General features: G+C 44.0%; 1 protein-coding gene across 3 annotated transcripts in view; it reads left to right on the forward strand.

Annotated features, from left to right (window-relative positions):
• SLC6A1 (solute carrier family 6 member 1) overlaps positions 1–25,016 on the forward strand; it is a 317,457-nt gene that overhangs the window by 262,816 nt on the left and 29,625 nt on the right. For all 3 annotated transcript variants that reach the window (XM_063940752.1, XM_063940754.1, XM_063940753.1), the window contains exons 11-12: positions 17,645–17,776; positions 20,560–20,662. In XM_063940752.1, the coding sequence (XP_063796822.1) occupies positions 17,645–17,776; positions 20,560–20,662 (235 nt within the window). The remainder of the gene's footprint in view (positions 1–17,644; positions 17,777–20,559; positions 20,663–25,016) is intronic.

The following is a 25,016-nucleotide window of genomic DNA, read 5'->3' on the forward strand; positions in this document are numbered from 1 at the left end:
TTCTTATTAATCATATTACTGATTGCACATGTTGTCCTTGGTAGCTTACAGGGATTGTCCAAATCAGTTTACTGTAGAGATGAGCGGGTTCGGTTCCTCGGAATCCGAACCCGCCCGAACTTCATGTTTTTTTTCACGGGTCCGAGCGACTCGGATCTTCCCGCCTTGCTCGGTTAACCCGAGCGCGCCCGAACGTCATCATGACGCTGTCGGATTCTCGCGAGGCTCGGATTCTATCGCGAGACTCGGATTCTATATAAGGAGCCGCGCGTCGCCGCCATTTTCACACGTGCATTGAGATTCATAGGGAGAGGACGTGGCTGGCGTCCTCTCCATTTAGATTAGAAGAGAGAGAGTGAGATTGATTTTAAACAGAGACACTTGATTTACTGGAGCTTAGGAGTACTGTAGAGAGTGCAGAGTTTAGTAGTGACTGACCACAGTGACCACCAGACAGTGCAGTTTTATTTAATATAATCCGTTCTCTGCCTGAAAAAAACGATACACAGTGACTCAGTCACATACCATATCTGTGTGCACTGCTCAGCCCAGTGTGCTGCATCATCTATGTATATATCTGACTGTGCTCACACAGCTTATAATTGTGGGGGAGACTGGGGAGCAGTGCCAGTTATAGGTTATAGCAGGAGCCAGGAGAACATATTATTAAAATTAAACAGTGCACACTTTTGCTGCAGGAGTGCCACTGCCAGTGTGACTGACCAGTGACCTGACCACACTGACCACCAGTATAGTTAGTAGTATACTATATTGTGATTGCCTGAAAAAGTTAAACACTCGTCGTGTGACTTGTGTGGTGTTTTTTTTTTATTCTATAAAAAACTCATTCTGCTGACAGACAGTGTCCAGCAGGTCCGTCATTATATAATATATACCTGTCCGGCTGCAGTAGTGATATATATATATTTTTTATATCATTATTTATCATCCAGTCGCAGCAGACACAGTACGGTAGTTCACGGCTGTAGCTACCTCTGTGTCGGCACTCGGCAGTCCATCCATAATTGTATACCACCTACCCGTGGTTTTTTTTTCTTTCTTCTTTATACATACATACTACATCTCATTATCAACCAGTCTATATTAGCAGCAGACACAGTACAGTAGTCCACGGCTGTAGCTACCTCTGTGTCGGCACTCGGCAGTCCGTCCATAATTGTATACCACCTACCCGTGGGTTTTTTTTCTTTCTTCTTTATACATACATACTACATCTCTTTATCAACCAGTCTATATTAGCAGCAGACACAGTACAGTAGTCCACGGCTGTAGCTACCTCTGTGTCGGCACTCGGCAGTCCATCCATAATTGTATACCACCTACCCGTGGTTTTTTTTTCTTTCTTCTTTATACATACATACTACATCTCATTATCAACCAGTCTATATTAGCAGCAGACACAGTACAGTACGGTAGTCCACGGCTGTAGCTACCTCTGTGTCGGCACTCGGCAGTCCGTCCATAATTGTATACCACCTACCCGTGGTTTTTTTTTCTTTCTTCTTTATACATACATACTACATCTCTTTATCAACCAGTCTATATTAGCAGCAGACACAGTACAGTAGTCCACGGCTGTAGCTACCTCTGTGTCGGCACTCGGCAGTCCATCCATAATTGTATACCACCTACCCGTGGTTTTTTTTTCTTTCTTCTTTATACATACATACTACATCTCTTTATCAACCAGTCTATATTAGCAGCAGACACAGTACAGTAGTCCACGGCTGTAGCTACCTCTGTGTCGGCACTCGGCAGTCCATCCATAATTGTATACCACCTACCCGTGGTTTTTTTTTCTTTCTTCTTTATACATACATACTACATCTCTTTATCAACCAGTCTATATTAGCAGCAGACACAGTACAGTAGTCCACGGCTGTAGCTACCTCTGTGTCGGCACTCGGCAGTCCATCCATAATTGTATACCACCTACCCGTGTTTTTTTTTTCTTTCTTCTTTATACATACATACTACATCTCTTTATCAACCAGTCTATATTAGCAGCAGACACAGTACAGTAGTCCACGGCTGTAGCTACCTCTGTGTCGGCACTCGGCAGTCCGTCCATAATTGTATACCACCTACCCGTGGTTTTTTTTTCTTTCTTCTTTATACATACATACTACATCTCTTTATTAACCAGTCTATATTAGCAGCAGACACAGTACAGTAGTCCACGGCTGTAGCTACCTCTGTGTCGGCACTCGGCAGTCCATCCATAATTGTATACTAGTATCCATCCATCTCCATTGTTTACCTGAGGTGCCTTTTAGTTGTGCCTATTAAAATATGGAGAACAAAAATGTTGAGGTTCCAAAATTAGGGAAAGATCAAGATCCACTTCCACCTCGTGCTGAAGCTGCTGCCACTAGTCATGGCCGAGACGATGAAATGCCAGCAACGTCGTCTGCCAAGGCCGATGCCCAATGTCATAGTACAGAGCATGTCAAATCCAAAACACCAAATATCAGTAAAAAAAGGACTCCAAAACCTAAAATAAAATTGTCGGAGGAGAAGCGTAAACTTGCCAATATGCCATTTACCACACGGAGTGGCAAGGAACGGCTGAGGCCCTGGCCTATGTTCATGGCTAGTGGTTCAGCTTCACATGAGGATGGAAGCACTCAGCCTCTCGCTAGAAAAATGAAAAGACTCAAGCTGGCAAAAGCAGTAGCACCGCAAAGAACTGTGCGTTCTTCGAAATCCCAAATCCACAAGGAGAGTCCGACTCCAATTGTGTCGGTTGCGATGCCTGACCTTCCCAACACTGGACGTGAAGAGCATGCGCCTTCCACCATTTGCACGCCCCCTGCAAGTGATGGAAGGAGCACCCGCAGTCCAGTTCCTGATAGTCAGATTGAAGATGTCAGTGTTGAAGTACACCAGGATGAGGAGGATATGGGTGTTGCTGGCGCTGGGGAGGAAATTGACCAGGAGGATTCTGATGGTGAGGTGGTTTGTTTAAGTCAGGCACCCGGGGAGACACCTGTTGTCCGTGGGAGGAATATGGCCGTTGACATGCCTGGTGAAAATACCAAAAAAATCAGCTCTTCGGTGTGGAAGTATTTCACCAGAAATGCGGACAACAGGTGTCAAGCCGTGTGTTCCCTTTGTCAAGCTGTAATAAGTAGGGGTAAGGACGTTAACCACCTCGGAACATCCTCCCTTATACGTCACCTGCAGCGCATTCATAATAAGTCAGTGACAAGTTCAAAAACTTGGGCCGACAGCGGAAGCAGTCCACTGACCAGTAAATCCCTTCCTCTTGTAACCAAGCTCACGCAAACCACCCCACCAACTCCCTCAGTGTCAATTTCCTCCTTCCCCAGGAATGCCAATAGTCCTGCAGGCCATGTCACTGGCAATTCTGATGATTCCTCTCCTGCCTGGGATTCCTCCGATGCATCCTTGCGTGTAACGCCTACTGCTGCTGGCGCTGCTGTTGTTGCTGCTGGGAGTCGATGGTCATCCCAGAGGGGAAGTCGTAAGACCACTTGTACTACTTCCACCAAGCAATTGACTGTCCAACAGTCCTTTGCGAGGAAGATGAAATATCACAGCAGTCATCCTACTGCAAAGCGGATAACTGAGGCCTTGACATCCTGGGTGGTGAGAAACGTGGTTCCGGTATCCATCATTACTGCAGAGCCAACTAGAGACTTGTTGGAGGTACTGTGTCCCCGGTACCAAATACCATCTAGGTTCCATTTCTCTAGGCAGGCGATACCGAAAATGTACACAGACCTCAGAAAAAGAGTCACCAGTGTCCTAAAAAATGCAGCTGTACCCAATGTCCACTTAACCACGGACATGTGGACAAGTGGAGCAGGGCAGGGTCAGGACTATATGACTGTGACAGCCCAATGGGTAGATGTATGGACTCCCGCCGCAAGAACAGCAGCGGCGGCACCAGTAGCAGCATCTCGCAAACGCCAACTCTTTCCTAGGCAGGCTACGCTTTGTATCACCGGTTTCCAGAATACGCACACAGCTGAAAACCTCTTACGGCAACTGAGGAAGATCATCGCGGAATGGCTTACCCCAATTGGACTCTCCTGTGGATTTGTGGCATCGGACAACGCCAGCAATATTGTGTGTGCATTAAATCTGGGCAAATTCCAGCACGTCCCATGTTTTGCACATACCTTGAATTTGGTGGTGCAGAATTTTTTAAAAAACGACAGGGGCGTGCAAGAGATGCTGTCGGTGGCCAGAAGAATTGCGGGACACTTTCGGCGTACAGGCACCACGTACAGAAGACTGGAGCACCACCAAAAACTACTGAACCTGCCCTGCCATCATCTGAAGCAAGAAGTGGTAACGAGGTGGAATTCAACCCTCTATATGCTTCAGAGGTTGGAGGAGCAGCAAAAGGCCATTCAATCCTATACAATTGAGCACGATATAGGAGGTGGAATGCACCTGTCTCAAGCGCAGTGGAGAATGATTTCAACGTTGTGCAAGGTTCTGATGCCCTTTGAACTTGCCACACGTGAAGTCAGTTCAGACACTGCCAGCCTGAGTCAGGTCATTCCCCTCATCAGGCTTTTGCAGAAGAAGCTGGAGACATTGAAGGAGGAGCTAACACGGAGCGATTCCGCTAGGCATGTGGGACTTGTGGATGGAGCCCTTAATTCGCTTAACAAGGATTCACGGGTGGTCAATCTGTTGAAATCAGAGCACTACATTTTGGCCACCGTGCTCGATCCTAGATTTAAAGCCTACCTTGGATCTCTCTTTCCGGCAGACACAAGTCTGCTGGGGTTGAAAGACCTGCTGGTGAGAAAATTGTCAAGTCAAGCGGAACGCGACCTGTCAACAACATCTCCTCCTTCACATTCTCCCGCAACTGGGGGTGCGAGGAAAAGGCTCAGAATTCCGAGCCCACCCGCTGGCGGTGATGCAGGGCAGTCTGGAGCGACTGCTGATGCTGACATCTGGTCCGGACTGAAGGACCTGACAACGATTACGGACATGTCGTCTACTGTCACTGCATATGATTCTCTCACCATTGAAAGAATGGTGGAGGATTATATGAGTGACCGCATCCAAGTAGGCACGTCACACAGTCCGTACTTATACTGGCAGGAAAAAGAGGAAATTTGGAGGCCCTTGCACAAACTGGCTTTATTCTACCTAAGTTGCCCTCCCACAAGTGTGTACTCCGAAAGAGTGTTTAGTGCCGCCGCTCACCTTGTCAGCAATCGGCGTACGAGGTTACATCCAGAAAATGTGGAGAAGATGATGTTCATTAAAATGAATTATAATCAATTCCTCCGTGGAGACATTCACCAGCAGCAATTGCCTCCACAAAGTACACAGGGTGCTGAGATGGTGGATTCCAGTGGGGACAAATTGATAATCTGTGAGGAGGGGGATGTACACGGTGATATATCGGAGGATGATGATGAGGTGGACATCTTGCCTCTGTAGAGCCAGTTTGTGCAAGGAGAGATAAATTGCTTCTTTTTTTGGGGGGGGGGGTCCAAACCAATCCGTCATATCAGTCACAGTCGTGTGGCAGACCCTGTCACTGAAATGATGGGTTGGTTAAAGTGTGCATGTCCTGTTTATACAACATAAGGGTGGGTGGGAGGGCCCAAGGACAATTCCATCTTGCACCTCTTTTTTCTTTTCTTTTTCTTTGCGTCATGTGCTGTTTGGGGAGGGTTTTTTGGAAGGGCCATCCTGCGTGACACTGCAGTGCCACTCCTAGATGGGCCCGGTGTTTGTGTCGGCCACTAGGGTCGCTTATCTTACTCACACAGTCAGCTACCTCATTGCGCCTCTTTTTTTCTTTGCGTCATGTGCTGTTTGGGGAGGGTTTTTTGGAAGGGACATCCTGCGTGACACTGCAGTGCCACTCCTAGATGGGCCCGGTATTTGTGTCGGCCACTAGGGTCGCTTATCTTACTCACACAGTCAGCTACCTCATTGCGCCTCTTTTTTTCTTTGCGTCATGTGCTGTTTGGGGAGGGTTTTTTGGAAGGGCCATCCTGCGTGACACTGCAGTGCCACTCCTAGATGGGCCCGGTGTTTGTGTCGGCCACTAGGGTCGCTTATCTTACTCACACAGTCAGCTACCTCATTGCGCCTCTTTTTTTCTTTGCGTCATGTGCTGTTTGGGGAGGGTTTTTTGGAAGGGACATCCTGCGTGACACTGCAGTGCCACTCCTAGATGGGCCCGGTGTTTGTGTCGGCCACTAGGGTCGCTTATCTTACTCACACAGTCAGCTACCTCATTGCGCCTCTTTTTTTCTTTGCGTCATGTGCTGTTTGGGGAGGGTTTTTTGGAAGGGACATCCTGCGTGACACTGCAGTGCCACTCCTAGATGGGCCCGGTGTTTGTGTCGGCCACTAGGGTCGCTTATCTTACTCACACAGTCAACTACCTCATTGCGCCTCTTTTTTTCTTTGCGTCATGTGCTGTTTGGGGAGGGTTTTTTGGAAGGGCCATCCTGCGTGACACTGCAGTGCCACTCCTAGATGGGCACGGTGTTTGTGTCGGCCACTAGGGTCGCTTATCTTACTCACACAGCTACCTCATTGCGCCTCTTTTTTTCTTTGCGTCATGTGCTGTTTGGGGAGGGTTTTTTGGAAGGGCCATCCTGCGTGACACTGCAGTGCCACTCCTAGATGGGCACGGTGTTTGTGTCGGCCACTAGGGTCGCTTAGCTTAGTCATCCAGCGACCTAGTTGCAAATTTTAGGACTAAAAATAATATTGTGAGGTGTGAAGTATTCAGAATAGACTGAAAATGAGTGGAAATTATGGTTTTTGAGGTTAATAATACTTTGGGATCAAAATGACCCCCAAATTCTATGATTTAAGCTGTTTTTTAGGGTTTTTTGAAAAAAAACACCCGAATCCAAAACACACCCGAATCCGACAAAAAAAATTCGGTGAGGTTTTGCCAAAACGCGTTCGAATCCAAAACACGGCCGCGGAACCGAACCCAAAACCAAAACACAAAACCCGAAAAATTTCAGGCGCTCATCTCTAGTTTACTGTACATTTATATTCACATTTGTTCATTCTAAGTACATGCAAGCCACTAATTCATTTGCCATCTTACTGGCATCATACCGTTTAAGAGAGAATGAATGCATGAATTTATATATTTCTGTCTCTTCTGAACCTACCCTGGAAATCAGTCTCTGGGGGAAATGCAATAGTCTGCAAGATGCAGACATTGGGGAGATTCCAGTGAGTATGTCTGCTGTTTTATAGCAGTAATACCAATGCCTTCATCTCCCATGCCAGCGCCATAATAGGGCTGCATTGCATCCTGTACCAGCCCCGCCCCATAAACCCGTGATGTTATACTGTCACACCTGGGGGGCAAGACTGCTGGATCTGGTAAGTAGAGCATTGCCCAGAATTTCTGAAGAAGAGTCTCTCTGTGCTGCGGGATGGCACTGCTCGCACACCCCTAATTTCAGACCTGTCTCAGGCTATTACATTTTCCCCTCTGTCTTCTCCTCATAGTATTACCTCATATCTCCCAAAGATTGTAAGCTCATATAAGCAGGACCCTTGCCCCTTGTCTTGTCTGCATATACCGTATACATATATGCTAAATCCTCACTGTAATTATGTAATTATAGGAATTGTGTTTATTTTGTATTTATCTGTGTATTTGTATTTATCCTATTGTCCGTTTTAACCACTTATATGATGATATGAAACCTTTGTGCCACCTTATAAATAGAGAAAATAAGATCATGTTTTCTATTTGAAGGACAAGGTTGATCATATTTTAAATGAAGCAGTATGCTCTTTCTCGGCCAGTAACCTGCTCAAATCCTTCCCTGAACCCTTAGGGACCTTCTCTTCATTTGATCCCACAAATACCACTTATTCTACTACCTCTTCTTTTGATCCTATACCTTCATAAATCAGTATAGCTCTGTCTCCTGAGCTCATCCCTAAAATCTGTATTCTTTCGATCCCTACTGCGATCTTTCCTTCATTATTCAAGCATGCAGTGATTTCTCCTATTCTGAAAAAGCAGAATTCTGACCCTAAAGCTGGACACACTCTGAGTGATATGTCGTCTGATCGGCAGATCGGACTAACATATCGCTCACAACGGCGGGTATCGGGCAGTGTGTATGCCCAATTTGTGGGTTCCTGCGGCCACTAGTGCTGTCATCAGTTTTTATGTACTGCACATCAAACCTGACGATATCACTAGGGATGTGCACTTGAAATTTTTCGGGTTTTGAGTTTTGGTTTTGGGTTCGGTTCCGCGGCCGTGTTTTGGGTTCGACCGCGTTTTAGCAAAACCTCACCGAATTTTTTTTGTCGGATTCGGGTGTGTTTTGGATTCGGGTGTTTTTTTCAAAAAACCCTAAAAAACAGCTTAAATCATAGAATGTGGGGGTCATTTTGATCCCAAAGTATTATTAACCTCAAAAACCATAATTTCCACTCATTTTCAGTCTATTCTGAATACCTCACACCTCACAATATTATTTTTAGTCCTAAAATTTGCACCGAGGTCGCTGAATGACTAAGCTAAGCGACCCTAGTGGCCGACACAAACACCTGGCCCATCTAGGAGTGGCACTGCAGTGTCACGCAGGATGGCCCTTCCAAAAAACACTCCCCAAACAGCACATGACGCAAAGAAAAAAAGAGGCGCAATGAGGTAGCTGTGTGAGTAAGCTAAGCGACCCTAGTGGCCGACACAAACACCTGGCCCATCTAGGAGTGGCACTGCAGTGTCACGCAGGATGGCCCTTCCAAAAAACACTCCCCAAACAGCACATGACGCAAAGAAGAAAAAAAGAGGCGCAATGAGGTAGCTGTGTGAGTACGATAAGCGACCCTAGTGGCCGACACAAACACCTGGCCCATCTAGGAGTGGCACTGCAGTGTCACGCAGGATGGCCCTTCCAAAAAACACTCCCCAAACAGCACATGACGCAAAGAAAAAAAGAGGCGCAATGAGGTAGCTGTGTGAGTAAGCTAAGCGACCCTAGTGGCCGACACAAACACCTGGCCCATCTAGGAGTGGCACTGCAGTGTCACGCAGGATGGCCCTTCCAAAAAACACTCCCCAAACAGCACATGACGCAAAGAAGAAAAAAAAGAGGCGCAATGAGGTAGCTGTGTGAGTAAGCTAAGCGACCCTAGTGGCCGACACAAACACCTGGCCCATCTAGGAGTGGCACTGCAGTGTCACGCAGGATGGCCCTTCCAAAACACACTCCCCAAACAGCACATGACGCAAATAAGAAAAAAAGAGGCGCAATGAGGTAGCTGTGTGAGTAAGATAAGCGACCCTAGTGGCCGACACAAACACCTGGCCCATCTAGGAGTGGCACTGCAGTGTCACGCAGGATGGCCCTTCCAAAAAACACTCCCCAAACAGCACATGACGCAAAGAAGAAAAAAAGAGGCGCTATGAGGTAGCTGTGTGAGTAAGCTAAGCGACCCTAGTGGCCGACACAAACACCTGGCCCATCTAGGAGTGGCACTGCAGTGTCACGCAGGATGGCCCTTCCAAAAAACACTCCCCAAACAGCACATGACGCAAAGAAAAATGAAAGAAAAAAGAGGTGCAAGATGGAATTGTCCTTGGGCCCTCCCACCCACCCTTATGTTGTATAAACAGGACATGCACACTTTAACCAACCCATAATTTCAGTGACAGGGTCTGCCACACGACTGTGACTGAAATGACGGGTTGGTTTGGACCCCCACCGAAAAAGAAGCAATTAATCTCTCCTTGCACAAACTGGCTCTACAGAGGCAAGATGTCCACCTCATCATCATCCTCCGATATATCACCGTGTACATCCCGCTCCTCACAGATTATCAATTCGTCCCCACTGGAATCCACCATCTCAGCTCCCTGTGTACTTTGTGGAGGCAATTGCTGCTGGTGAATGTCTCCACGGAGGAATTGATTATAATTCATTTTAATGAACATCATCTTCTCCACATTTTCTGGAAGTAACCTCGTACGCAGATTGCTGACAAGGTGAGCGGCGGCACTAAACACTCTTTCGGAGTACACACTTGTGGGAGGGCAACTTAGGTAGAATAAAGCCAGTTTGTGCAAGGGCCTCCAAATTGCCTCTTTTTCCTGCCAGTATAAGTACGGACTGTCTGACATGCCTACTTGGATGCGGTCACTCATATAATCCTCCACCATTCTTTCAATGGTGAGAGAATCATATGCAGTGACAGTAGACGACATGTCCGTAATCGTTGTCAGGTCCTTCAGTCCGGACCAGATGTCAGCATCAGCAGTCGCTCCAGACTGCCCTGCATCACTGCCAGCGGGTGGGCTCGGAATTCTGAGCCTTTTCCTCGCACCCCCAGTTGCGGGAGAATGTGAAGGAGGAGATGTTGACAGGTCGCGTTCCGCTTGACTTGACAATTTTCTCACCAGCAGGTCTTTGAACCCCAGCAGACTTGTGTCTGCCGGAAAGAGAGATCCAAGGTAGGTTTTAAATCTAGGATCGAGCACGGTGACCAAAATGTAGTGCTCTGATTTCAACAGATTGACCACCCGTGAATCCTTGTTAAGCGAATTAAGGGCTCCATCCACAAGTCCCACATGCCTAGCGGAATCGCTCCCTTTTAGCTCCTCCTTCAATGCCTCCAGCTTCTTCTGCAAAAGCCTGATGAGGGGAATGACCTGACTCAGGCTGGCAGTGTCTGAACTGACTTCACGTGTGGCAAGTTCAAAAGGTTGCAGAACCTTGCACAACGTTGAAATCATTCTCCACTGCGCTTGAGACAGGTACATTCCACATTCGTGCTCAATTGTATAGGCTTGAACGGCCTTTTGCTGCTCCTCCAACCTCTGAAGCATATAGAGGGTTGAATTCCACCTCGTTACCACTTCTTGCTTCAGATGATGGCAGGGCAGGTTCAGGCGTTTTTGGTGGTGCTCCAGTCTTCTGTACGTGGTGCCTGTACGCCGAAAGTGTCCCGCAATTCTTCTGGCCACCGACAGCATCTCTTGCACGCCCCTGTCGTTTTTTAAAAAATTCTGCACCACCAAATTCAAGGTATGTGCAAAACATGGGACGTGCTGGAATTTGCCCATATTTAATGCACACACAATATTGCTGGCGTTGTCCGATGCCACAAATCCACAGGAGAGTCCAATTGGGGTAAGCTTTTCCGCGATGATCTTCCTCAGTTGCCGTAAGAGTTTTTCAGCTGTGTGCGTATTCTGGAAACCGGTGATACAAAGCGTAGCCTGCCTAGGAAAGAGTTGGCATTTGCGAGATGCTGCTACTGGTGCCGCCGCTGCTGTTCTTGAGTCCATACATCTACCCAGTGGGCTGTCACAGTCATATAGTCCTGACCCTGCCCTGCTCCACTTGTCCACATGTCCGTGGTTAAGTGGACATTGGGTACAACTGCATTTTTTAGGACACTGGTGAGTCTTTTTCTGACGTCCGTGTACATTCTCGGTATCGCCTGCCTAGAGAAGTGGAACCTAGATGGTATTTGGTAACGGGGGCACACTACCTCAAGAAATTGTCTAGTTCCCTGTGAACGAACGGCGGATACCGGACGCACGTCTAACACCAACATAGTTGTCAAGGCCTCAGTTATCCGCTTTGCAACAGGATGACTGCTGTGATATTTCATCTTCCTCGCAAAGGACTGTTGGACAGTCAATTGCTTGGTGGAAGTAGTAAAAGTGGGCTTACGAATTCCCCTCTGGGATGACCATCGACTCCCAGCAGCAACAACAGCAGCGCCAGCAGCAGTAGGCGTTACACGCAAGGATGCATCGGAGGAATCCCAGGCAGGAGAGGACTCGTCAGAATTGCCAGTGACATGGCCTGCAGGACTATTGGCATTCCTGGGGAAGGAGGGAATTGACACTGAGGGAGTTGGTGGGGTGGTTTGCGTGAGCTTGGTTACAAGAGGAAGGGATTTACTGGTCAGTGGACTGCTTCCGCTGTCGCCCAAAGTTTTTGAACTTGTCACTGACTTATTATGAATGCGCTGCAGGTGACGTATAAGGGAGGATGTTCCGAGGTGGTTAACGTCCTTACCCCTACTTATTACAGCTTGACAAAGGCAACACACGGCTTGACAAATGTTGTCCGCATTTCTGGTGAAATACTTCCACACCGAAGAGCTGATTTTTTTGGTATTTTCACCAGGCATGTCAACGGCCCTATTCCTCCCACGGACAACAGGTGTCTCCCCGGGTGCCTGACTTAAACAAACCACCTCACCATCAGAATCCTCCTTGTCAATTTCCTCCCCAGCGCCAGCAACACCCATATCCTCCTCATCCTGGTGTACTTCAACACTGACATCTTCAATCTGACTATCAGGAACTGGACTGCGGGTGCTCCTTCCAGCACTTGCAGGGGGCGTGCAAATGGTGGAAGGCGCATGCTCTTCACGTCCAGTGTTGGGAAGGTCAGGCATCGCAACCGACACAATTGGACTCTCCTTGTGGATTTGGGATTTCGAAGAACGCACAGTTCTTTGCGGTGCTTTTGCCAGCTTGAGTCTTTTCAGTTTTCTAGCGAGAGGCTGAGTGCTTCCATCCTCATGTGAAGCTGAACCACTAGCCATGAACATAGGCCAGGGCCTCAGCCGTTCCTTGCCACTCCGTGTGGTAAATGGCATATTGGCAAGTTTACGCTTCTCCTCCGACAATTTTATTTTAGATTTTGGAGTCCTTTTTTTATTACTGATATTTTGTGTTTTGGATTTTACATGCTCTGTACTATGACATTGGGCATCGGCCTTGGCAGACGACGTTGCTGGCATTTCATCGTCTCGGCCATGACTAGTGGCAGCAGCTTCAGCACGAGGTGGAAGTGGATCTTGATCTTTCCCTAATTTTGGAACCTCAACATTTTTGTTCTCCATATTTTAATAGGCACAACTAAAAGACACAGAGGTAGCTACAGCCGTGGACTACCATACTGTGTCTGCTGCTAATATAGACTGGATGATAATGAGATGAAATCAATATATATATATATATATATATATAATATCACACAAGTACTGCAGCCGGACAGGTAGATATATTTATTATGTAATGACTGATGACGGACCTGCTGGACACTGTCAGCTCAGCAGCACCGCAGACTGCTACAGTAAGCTACTATAGTAGTATGTATAAAGAAGAAAGAAATAAAAAACCACGGTTAGGTGGTATACAATTATGGATGGACGAGCGACTGCCGACACAGAGGTAGCTACAGCCGTGGACTACCGTACTGTGTCTGCTGCTAATATAGACTGGATGATAATGAGATGAAATCAATATATATATATATATATATAATATCACTAGTACTGCAGCCGGACAGGTATATATATTTATTATGTAATGACTGATGACGGACCTGCTGGACACTGTCAGCTCAGCAGCACCGCAGACTGCTACAGTAAGCTACTATAGTAGTATGTATAAAGAAGAAAGAAAAAAAAAACCACGGGTAGGTGGTATACAATTATGGATGGACGAGCGACTGCCGACACAGAGGTAGCTACAGCCGTGGACTACCGTACTGTGTCTGCTGCTAATATAGACTGGATGATAATGAGATGAAATCAATATATATATATATAATATCACACTAGTACTGCAGCCGGACAGGTAGATATATTTATTATGTAATGACTGATGACGGACCTGCTGGACACTGTCCGCTCAGCAGCACCGCAGACTGCTACAGTAAGCTACTATAGTAGTATGTATAAAGAAGAAAGAAAAAAAAAACCACGGTTAGGTGGTATACAATTATGGATGGACGAGCGACTGCCGACACAGAGGTAGCTACAGCCGTGGACTACCGTACTGTGTCTGCTGCTAATATAGACTGGATGATAATGAGATGAAATTAATATATATATATAATATCACTAGTACTGCAGCCGGACAGGTATATATATTTATTATGTAATGACTGATGACGGACCTGCTGGACACTGTCAGCTCAGCAGCACCGCAGACTGCTACAGTAAGCTACTATAGTAGTATGTATAAAGAAGAAAGAAAAAAAAAACCACGGGTAGGTGGTATACAATTATGGATGGACGAGAGACTGCCAACACAGAGGTAGCTACAGCCGTGGACTACCGTACTGTGTCTGCTGCTAATATAGACTGGATGATAATGAGATGAAATCAATATATATATATATATATATATATATATAATATCACTAGTACTGCAGCCGGACAGGTATATATATTTATTATGTAATGACTGATGACGGACCTGCTGGACACTGTCAGCTCAGCAGCACCGCAGACTGCTACAGTAAGCTACTATAGTAGTATGTATAAAGAAAAAAAAAAAAAAACCACGGTTAGGTGGTATACAATTATGGATGGACGAGCGACTGCCGACACAGAGGTAGCTACAGCCGTGGACTACCGTACTGTGTCTGCTGCTAATATAGACTGGATGATAATGAGATGAAATCAATATATATATATATATAATATCACTAGTACTGCAGCCGGACAGGTATATATATTTATTATGTAATGACTGATGACGGACCTGCTGGACACTGTCAGCTCAGCAGCACCGCAGACTGCTACAGTAAGCTACTATAGTAGTATGTATAAAGAAGAAAAAAAAAAAAAAACCACGGTTAGGTGGTATACAATTATGGATGGACGAGCGACTGCCGACACAGAGGTAGCTACAGCCGTGGACTACCGTACTGTGTCTGCTGCTAATATAGACTGGATGATAATGAGATGAAATCAATATATATATATATATATAATATCACTAGTACTGCAGCCGGACAGGTATATATATTTATTATGTAATGACTGATGACGGACCTGCTGGACACTGTCAGCTCAGCAGCACCGCAGACTGCTACAGTAAGCTACTATAGTAGTATGTATAAAGAAGAAAAAAAAAAAAAACCACGGTTAGGTGGTATACAATTATGGATGGACGAGCGACTGCCGACACAGAGGTAGCTACAGCCGTGGACTACCGTACTGTGTCTGCTGCTAATATAGACTGGATGATAATGAGATGAAATCAATATATATATATATATATATATATATATAATATCACTAGTACTGCAGCCGGACAGGTATATATATTTATTATGTAATGACTGATGACGGACCTGCTGGACACTGTCAGCTCAGCAGCACCGCAGACTGCTACAGTAAGCTACTATAGTAGTATGTATAAAGAAGAAAGAAAAAGAAAAAAACACGGGTAGGTGGTATACAATATTATATATATATTATATACAATTTTATATATATATATATATATATATATATTAAACTCACTGGTGGTGATTATTAAACTGGTGGTCAGGTCACTGGTCAGTGGTCACACTATCAGCAACTTGCAAGTAGTACTCCTAAGCAGACAATCACAATATATATTATACTGGTGGTCAGTGTGGTCACAATGGCAGTGTGGCACTCTGGCAGCAAAAGTGTGCACTGTACGTTATATGTACTCCTGAGTCCTGCTCTCAGACTCTAACTGCTCCCCACTGTCAGTGTCTCCCCCACAAGTCAGATAATACAGTCACACTATCTATCACTTCAGCAAGTAACTACTAGTACTCCTCCTAATGCTCCCCAAAATTACTACTGTGTCTCTCTCTACTGTCTCACTCTCTTCTCTATAAACGGAGAGGACGCCAGCCACGTCCTCTCCCTATGAATCTCAATGCACGTGTGAAAATGGCGGCGACGCGCGGCTCCTTATATAGAATCCGAGTCTCGCGAGAATCCGACAGCGGGATGATGACGTTCGGGCGCGCTCGGGTTAACCGAGCAAGGCGGGAAGATCCGAGTCGCTCGGCCCCGTGTGAAAAAAACTGAAGTTCGGGCGGGTTCGGATTCCGAGGAACCGAACCCGCTCATCCCTAGATATCACTAGCATCCTGTAGTATGTTAATGAAGGACGGAACATGAACGTTCCATCCTTCATTAACATCACTCATTGAGTACACAGGTTCCTTTAGGTCAGCCTGTCGGGCCAACATATCGGCTGGGTACACTTTGCCTGAGTGTGTACTCAGCTTTACTCTCTCTCAAATACTGTCCATCGCTCAGCTACCCGGCCCTCCACAGCTAGTTGAGAAACTTGCCTACACCAACCTCACACACTTTCTTGACTCGCACAGCTTACTGGATCCACTTCAGTCAAGCTTTTGTTATTAACACTCCACAGAGACAGCACTGACTAAGGTAAGGGATGATTAAATCACTGTTAAGTGTTTTCAGGCCATAACTCACTTCTTATTCTTCTGGATCTCTCAGCTGTACGTGGCACTGTTGACTACTATATTGTCATACAAATACTACAATCCCTAGGTCTTTAGGACATAGGGGGTAATTCTGAGTTGATCGCAGCAGGATTTTTGTTAGCAGTTTGGCAAAACCATGTGCACTGCAGGGGAGGCAGATATAACATGTGCAGAGAGAGTTAGATTTGGGTGGGTTATTTTGTTTCTGTGCAGGGTAAATACTGGCTGCTTTATTTTACACTGCAATTTAGATTGGAGATTGAACACACCACACCCAAATCTAAATCTCTCTGCACATGTTATATCTGCCTCCCCTGCAGTGCACATGGTTTTGCCCAACTGCTAACAAAAATCCTGCTGCGATCAACTCAGAATTACCCCCATAGTCATATCCTGATTTTCAGCCTATTTATCAAATCATTAGATCAGTGTTTGTTCTACTTTGCATCCTCTGTCAGTTGGAGTACTGCAAGGTTCAGTCCAAGAGTCATGAGGATGAAAGCAGGAGGAAAGAGGGAAAGTACTGTATGAGGAGGAGAACGGGACAGTAGTTATGAGGAGGCATTTGGGAGATCTGGGGAACTATCAGGATAATTTAGAGAAACCAAAGTTACAGAGAGCCCATGAAAGCTTTGGAGAATGAGGACAATCTGTTAATAAGATACTGTATGTGGAACTATTATTTATTTAAAGGAATGGCCACAGTTACATTTTTCGATATTGTGTTTTCAGAATCTAGCACAAGCCATTCATTCTACTACCAATGCCCAGATGGGGTTGGGTGTGCATGACCATACCGTCGCCGGAATCCTGGCTTGCAGATTGCCAGCGGGGAAGGGGGGGCTGTGCTCACCACAGGTTATATTCCTACTCTACGGGTGTCGTGAGCACCCACAAGTGGGAATAGTCCCTGTTAGTCGGCATGCAACTGTCAGGACTGTAAGTAGGTGGGATTCCGGCATCTGTATTGTGACCGACGGTCTCCTGACCACCAGTCACGTAACTGCCTCCCTCAGATAATAACTGTTGCGATGTAATGAGTTACAGTTACTATACATGCAGGGGAGGCACACATTATCAGAGCTGATCCAATCTACGTAAAAATCCAGGCTAGAGTTTCACTAGGTTCCTCAAAATGGTAGTACTAGCTCCTAGTGAATTCCTAAAGTATAGTAATAAAATATATAAAATATCTGCCTATTACACAATTTTACTATACCTTTCAGCTGAGTAAAATAAGGGAGTTTTGATTACATACAATACACTTTGAATGTTAATAATACTTTCATTCATTCATTTATGAATTTATTTACTGCAATAATTGACACAAATTGGTTATATTTCTTTTTATTTTGCAGTTCTGTACAGTTGAAGGGTTTATTACAGCTCTTGTGGATGAGTTTCCAAAACTCTTACGTACTCGAAGAGAAATCTTTATTGCGATTGTCTGTGTAATTTCCTACCTGGTGGGTTTATCCAACATAACTCAGGTAAGTCTGCAAAAATCCTGGAGATTTTACCATTTCACCAATTGTGACTGAAGCAGCAGGTTGCACTATCGTTCTCAGGCATTGTAGTAAATAAATGACCTGACGAGAAGTGGTGTCACTCGGAGGGTCTGACACCAAAAAGCCAGCTCCTCTGCGGTGACAGGAGCCGGGTGCTGCAGTGTGACACTCGGCTTCTGTACTAGAGGAGGAGCCGACAGCGCAGATACTAGTCTTCGGAGACAGCCCAGCATCTCCGAGGATTCTGGGCATGCCACCAGAGTATTTTAATTGGGTTCCCTGCAAAGCTATACCCCTTTTAAGCACACTGTGTGTGGGGGAGGGGGGGGGAGGGGGCGAGGGGGGGCGCATGAGGGTACAGAGTGTACACCAGTGTGTCACCAGACCCAGTGACATCTTTGCTGATGAGTAGTGATTTAAATCTATTACACTTCACTTTTACTGTAAAAAATATATACTTTTATTACATGTATTTTTAAGAAGACCAGAATTAAGTAACCTTTGATTAATGGGGTTCTTTTTATTCAATTTGGCACATACAATTCAATAATTACATTTGAAAATTTTTCATGATCTCCACAATAGGCAAATTATTTCACTTAATTCATAATTCTTTTTTAATGCAATTTAATGTGCATTAATCTGTATTCCAGCAGACATTTCCCTTTTAAGGGCACTTTAATTTTACAGCGATCATGAGACCACAGTGGAATAGACAGGCAAAAAGACACTGACAAGAGAGAAAACAGGATTCTTGAATTCAAGTCAAACTTGATGAACTGTAACAAGAAAGAGAGTTAGCGAACAGGAATAGTTACTGTATAACTATATAGGTGAGATGAGGAAGTACCTGGAACATTATACAATCACTAAGCTTGGTCTCTTTCTGTCTTAGGCTGGGTACACACTTATCCAAAAGATTGGCCACATTGACTTATCTATCAATTGGAAAGGTGTATGCACAAACAATCTTGTGCATGTACACTTACAAATCTGCCACTCAACATGCCTGGCCATATGACGTGGATGGGATGTCATTGTTGGCCAGCATTGGGTCAGTCAGAGGGTCGCCAATACACACAGCCTAATGGCATCAGCTGTGTTGCAGGGCTACCCTGATATGTTTGTTAATGACGTTGTTCACTATCCTCCGCCCTCCTTCCGCTGAGTGCCATGCTGCGCCGCTGCTCTGATGTGGAGGGGAAGCCGAGAATACTGTATACACATTGTGCCAGGTAGAGCCTCTTATACACATTGCGCCAGGTCGAGCTTCTCATGCACAGAGAGCCAGGTCAAGACTCTGATACACATTGCGCCAGGTCGATCCTGTTGTACACATTGCACCAGGTAGGCCGTTATAAACGTTGTGCCAGGTAGCCCCTTAAGTAACATTTATAATATGAATACTATACCATTATACAGAGCAGCTGATTGGTTGCCATTGGCAACTTCTCCTCTGGCTCACTTCTCCACTCTTGTCAATGCTTAGTACTTCTCCCCCTTAGATTATCATTGCTTTAAAACTTTCCCTATCCATTTAGCTGTGCTTGTGTATGTATTTTTATTCGTTTACTTACTTATTTATTTATTTATATAGTTAGTTGGTTAGTTAGTTAATTGGAGGGGGGGGGGGGTTATTTCCCAGCAGCCAAATCGCACATTTAAATTTTCAGGTCTTTTCAATACTTGCCATCCATGCAGCACATAAATGCAAACAACCCATTTAAAGCATTCCCTATGTTTAGCATGTACTCTAAAGTGTTATAAGGCAAAGAACTGTAAATTACACTAAAGTGAAAAAAAGACACTGTTGTAAAATAAAGGATCATATCAGTGTGTCAATAGGGGATATGTAGATGTTTAGTAATACTGGGGTTTAAGTATGAAATGAAAAGAGAATGCCCAGTTGTGAGACAAACTAATGGGAAATTTATAGATGGACACTTATGCATCGAAAAGTACATGTAAAACGTGTGGTGTAAAAATGGATCATTTATGTGTTTATATTAGTTATAAACACCTTAAAATATGTACAACTCAAAAAACAGTAGCTGTTAAAAGCAGATGCATTTTTTTATTTGTACTGTTTTTGTATTGTTTTCTTTATTTTTCAGTGAACCTTTAAATGTTCGGTACATACAATGGGTGAAATTCAAATGTTTGAAAAGTCAGTTGGGTGTCTATTTTTTCCTGTCTATTAGATCGGAAAAAACAGACACCCAACTGTCTTTTCAAACAATTGAATACCCCCCTATATGTCAGGAACGCCAGTCTCCACAATTGTTTCGCCTAAGCCCTGTTACCACAACTAGCTATTAAGGTCCTGCTATTGGGACTTTTCATTCTAAATGCTAATCCCTTGGCAGTCACTACTAAGCGTATCCTTCAACCTACTATTCCTAGAGACTTTCCAAATAGAAATCTGGTGTGTCGTGTCACAGGTTACTGCCCAAGTGGCTTCCTAGATCAGCATGTCAGAAGACTGTACTTCAAATCCCTGCCTTCAGTTTCTTTCACTTTAAAAATTCTTCAGAATTGCATATTAGACCACACAACATATATAATTGCTTCTTGATTTATATTTTAGCTTTTTATTACACTTTGACATTGTTGCAGTATTTTTCTTTTCATAATTGATGCTTATATGGTACATACATTGTATGCTTCCCCTAGATGTGCATGACTTAAAACAAAAGTTGTTTGTCACTAAATTATATATAAAGGATGTTTTATGTGAACTAACACATACACTATGTTCTCCATAGGGTGGCATTTATGTATTCAAGCTTTTTGATTATTATTCGGCCAGTGGAATGAGTCTACTGTTTCTGGTGTTCTTTGAGTGCATCTCGATATCCTGGTGTTACGGTAAAAATATAATGTCACATAAAAAATATAAATTATATGTATTTCATAAATTGCAGATACTGTAGGTTTATAAAATAAATATACAAAAAGTTATCACAACAGCTTAGTTTTTTCCAATATATTGTCAAATCTACTATTTATATTTATACAATCCATGTTAGCAATTTATTATTTGTCAGAAATTAACATGTACAGTACCATAAATGAGGAATTTTAGCATGACATGAGATTTAAAAATGTGTAAATGCAGTAATAGGTTTTACATTTTATTGATGTTCTATTTATTGAAAAAGTATATACTGGAGATAGGGTTCAGTATTGTGACCAGCCGTCTCCTGACCGCCGGTCACATAACCGCATCCCCTGTAGATATTGTTCTACTACAGGCGTGTGTCCGGAATTATTGTGTAAAATCATAATTGACCTTGTAGTTTTCGTAAATTATTATCATTAGTACTGTTGATTTGCACAGTACTTCACAGTGCCGGATGTGGAGAAAGAAGGGCCCAGATAAAATAGGGAAATATAACGTAGACTAATTGAATTGAGTCATGAAAACAAAGAGAGGGGTCTGTTCAGAAGGACACATCTGCGATAAGAGGAGCAAGTCAGAAGGGGTTAATGTACAGTATAAAACAATGAGAAGAGTTGAGTAGTGGACCAGTGGAGAATTTGCCAATAGCAACCATTAAGCTTCGAAGTACATTCAATAAAATGATAGGTAAAAGCTGATTGGTTTCTGCTGGTAACTTCTCCACTGGTCCACTTCTCCACTCTTCTCATTACTTGACACATCAACCCCAGGGACAATTATGCATCTAAATGAGAGTGGGAGTGCAGTAATGTCAAATCACCAGAATATTATTTCAAGGCTGTAGGATATAGTCTCATGGGTAGCAAGTGTAATAGTAGTTGTGTTGTAGTAGTGGTGGTGGCAGGCAATGGAATGGGAATGGATAAAAGATTTAGTTGTAATTTGTTTTAAAAGGGCTCTTTCTTACAATATTGTATGGTGGTGGTGACAGGATTTAGAGAGAATCTTAGTGTAAGGGATAAAGTAGAGTCAGTTGTGACAGCAAGGAAACACACTTTGGAGATTGAGAAGACTGATCTTGTTGACAGTAAGGGAGGCTTGAGAGATTAGTAGTAATTTCATGGGGTTTTGCAGAAGAGCAAGAAGACTGTTTTGTCTATCTGGGGCACACTTTGAATATAATTGTACGGTAAGTATGTAGAATTAATTAAAACTTAACTTTTATTAATTATATGAAAAAATGAACAGATGACTAGAAACATAAAAAAAGGGTTAAAAACGTATTAAATGGGTAACTCACTCACTCAGTTCAATATTTTGATGGCACTGAGGGCAAAGGGCTAATTTAGGAGTGAGACAGTGTCAAAAAAGACGTTTTTCAGAGCTAATTTTTTTTTATATATACTGTTCTCTTTCTCAAAATATCTTGTAACAAGGCTAATATATACACATTGGGGGAGAACAGTAGTAAGGCTGAGTTACTCCAAACACCCTAAAAATAGACCAATTATATATAAAAGTTAACTATTATTCTGTTGGTCTGATGGGTTATACATATGCAGTGGTGCAAATGCGGTGTAGCACCTGTGTTTTGGAAAATAGTGTAAGAAACCAGTCACTTCTGCTTTTGCCCATCTGTTGCCATCAAATGGGCAATGAGAGAGTGTTATGCCCCAAGAAAGTCTGGTTTAGAAGAAAGTAAAGGACACGTCTGCTTTCCAAGGTAAATGGGGCAGTTTAAATCTGGGAGGCAGTTAGATGAAAATCTCTGCTGAGCTTTAAGTAGAGTTCATTATACAAGATAGTACAGAAAATAGGACATGCAATAAGTTGTAAATTTGGGTCTTCAGAGTAAAAGTGTACCAAAGAAGTGAATGAGTTCACCAAGAGAAGAGGTAAACAACAAATTAGAGGGCCAGGAACAGAGCTTTGTGGGTAATACTGTATAGTGACTGCTGGGAAGGATGCGCGAGAAGGAGCAGTTTGATACTGTAGGTACAGTAGAATGTGAAACAGTAAAAGAACTGTGTCACAATAACCAAATGAGTGAAGGATGTACAGGAGAAGAGACTGGTCTAGTGTCAAAATCAGCAGAGAGAAGGAAGAGGATGAGTACTGAGAAGTGACTCGCTGCGAATAGACCACTGATCAGTTTAGTGAGGGTGGTTTCATTGAAATGTTTGGCATAGATGCCAAATTTCAGGCAGCGAGAGGAGACAAAGAGAGAGCTGCTTTTGCACTAGTAGTCTGGTTGCAATGTGGGGGAGAAGGTTTTTGTTTAAGATTGGTGAGATGAATACATTTTAAAAGAGCATGAAAATGTATTAGTGGATAGAAACAGAATGATAAAGGGTAATGGGATGCGGTCAAGATGCCGCCGGCCGGAATCCCGGCAGTCGAAATACCGACGCCGGAATCCCGACCGCCACAATCCCGACATATTCTCCCTCCGTGGGTGTCCACGACACCCATAGAGGGAGAATATAATAGTGTGCCGAGCGTAGCGAGGCACCGTGCCCGCAGCGCGGCGAGCGAAGCGAGCCCGCAAGGGGCTGCGTTCCGCTCACCACCCCTGTCGGGATTGTGTGGTCGGGATTCCGGCGTCGGTATTTCGACCGCTGGGATTCCGACCGGCGGCATTTAGTACTGATCCCATTCAAATGTATATACCAGTTGGTATGATTATTTTTCACATTCAGACCACTCCCAGATCAGGAGAAAAAGTGCTAGAGTAGCATCTTAGTTTCTCCATGCTGCATCTACGCCACCATACCCTCAGGAATATCCTTTCTCCTTCTTATCTACCTATTCCTTACGATTCACTTCCGTGTTGTAATCATTTATGGCCCCCCGCCCCCACATCCTGTTTCCGATTTCTTCCCCAACTTTTGTGCCTGGATCATTTATTTTATAACCTTTGACCTACATACTCTCATATTATGCAATTTTAAGTATCCCATTGACAACAACTGTCTGCTTTGGTCTCTCCCAGTGGACTTAATCTACAACCCATTATGTACCACCCACTATGATGGCATTGTACCTTGAAATTGTCTTCTTTTGCTTCATTTCTTATTTCTACAGCCTGGCTTTCCCATTCGCAAAGCACAGTCTACTTTCCTCCAGCCTCACTAGATCCCAATACCCAATACCTAACCAATACCTAACTCACTCTACACTTTTTCACATAAACTTCCTAATTTACCCTTAATTCTCCCAAGCAATCAATGGTGAAGACTCTGCCTTTATCATATCTTCTACCCCTACAACCTGCACCCTAAATCTAATCCTGCAGTGTCTCACTTCTTCCCCCCTCCCTCCATTACCCTGGGATCAGTACTAAATGCCGCCGGTCGGAATCCCGGCGGTCGAAATACCGACGCCGGAATCCCGACCACACAATCCCGACAGGGGTGGTGAGCGGAACGCAGCCGTGCTGATGGGTACATGGTTTTAGAGAAACATACAATAGGCTGTAATACTCCCCAGATCAAAGGCTTCTATGTCATACATAATATTATGTTACTGAAATATAAGCAATGCAATTCAAATAAGGCTGTAATCCTCGTGCATTATAGTTTATTAAAATGTCCGCACTAGCAGGTAGCAGCTAACTGGGTACATAATATTTTATACAAAAACAGAAAGTAAAGTAAAAGGTCACTGGAAAAAATATTTTATTATATATACCTATTATTATAATCAATTCTAAGGGTTATATTTACTGAAGTGTAGATTTATCGAAGTGGAGATGTTGCCAATAGCAACCAGATTCTAACAATTATCTTCTAGAAGGTGACAGATAAATAAGTACTGTAGAATCTGATTGGTGGAGAACTTGAGATGAGTAACATCCCCACTCCTATAAAACCGTACTTTAGTAATATACCCCTAAAATATCATGTTGTTTTTTGTCTGTTTTATTACTTTGAAATAGCTGTCCTTACAAGAGCCTTGTACTGCAGTCAGCTCTCGTTCTTCCTCCATCCATCTATCAAAGGGTCTTCTAAATTGCTGTCGTTAATCATACACCAATGAATAAATCTATATGGATGGCTCAGTAATTATCCCACTTCTCCACACAGGGAAATCCTAATAATGTGACATGTTAAGGTGCTGTAGAGCTGCGGACAAGGCAAGACAGCACTATCAAGCAATTCTGCTGTGCAGTGAAACACGACAAGATAATGGGAGTGTGAAGGAATGCTTCACTAATATAAATGGCATCTCTACTATGTATACAGCACTCATTTCAATAAAGTTGTTTCAGCAGAATAGATAACAATATGCACATTTTAAATTTCCGCTTAAATGAAAATA

This window comes from Pseudophryne corroboree, chromosome 9 (assembly GCF_028390025.1).
Source record: "Pseudophryne corroboree isolate aPseCor3 chromosome 9, aPseCor3.hap2, whole genome shotgun sequence".
NCBI classification, from domain to species: domain Eukaryota; kingdom Metazoa; phylum Chordata; class Amphibia; order Anura; family Myobatrachidae; genus Pseudophryne; species Pseudophryne corroboree.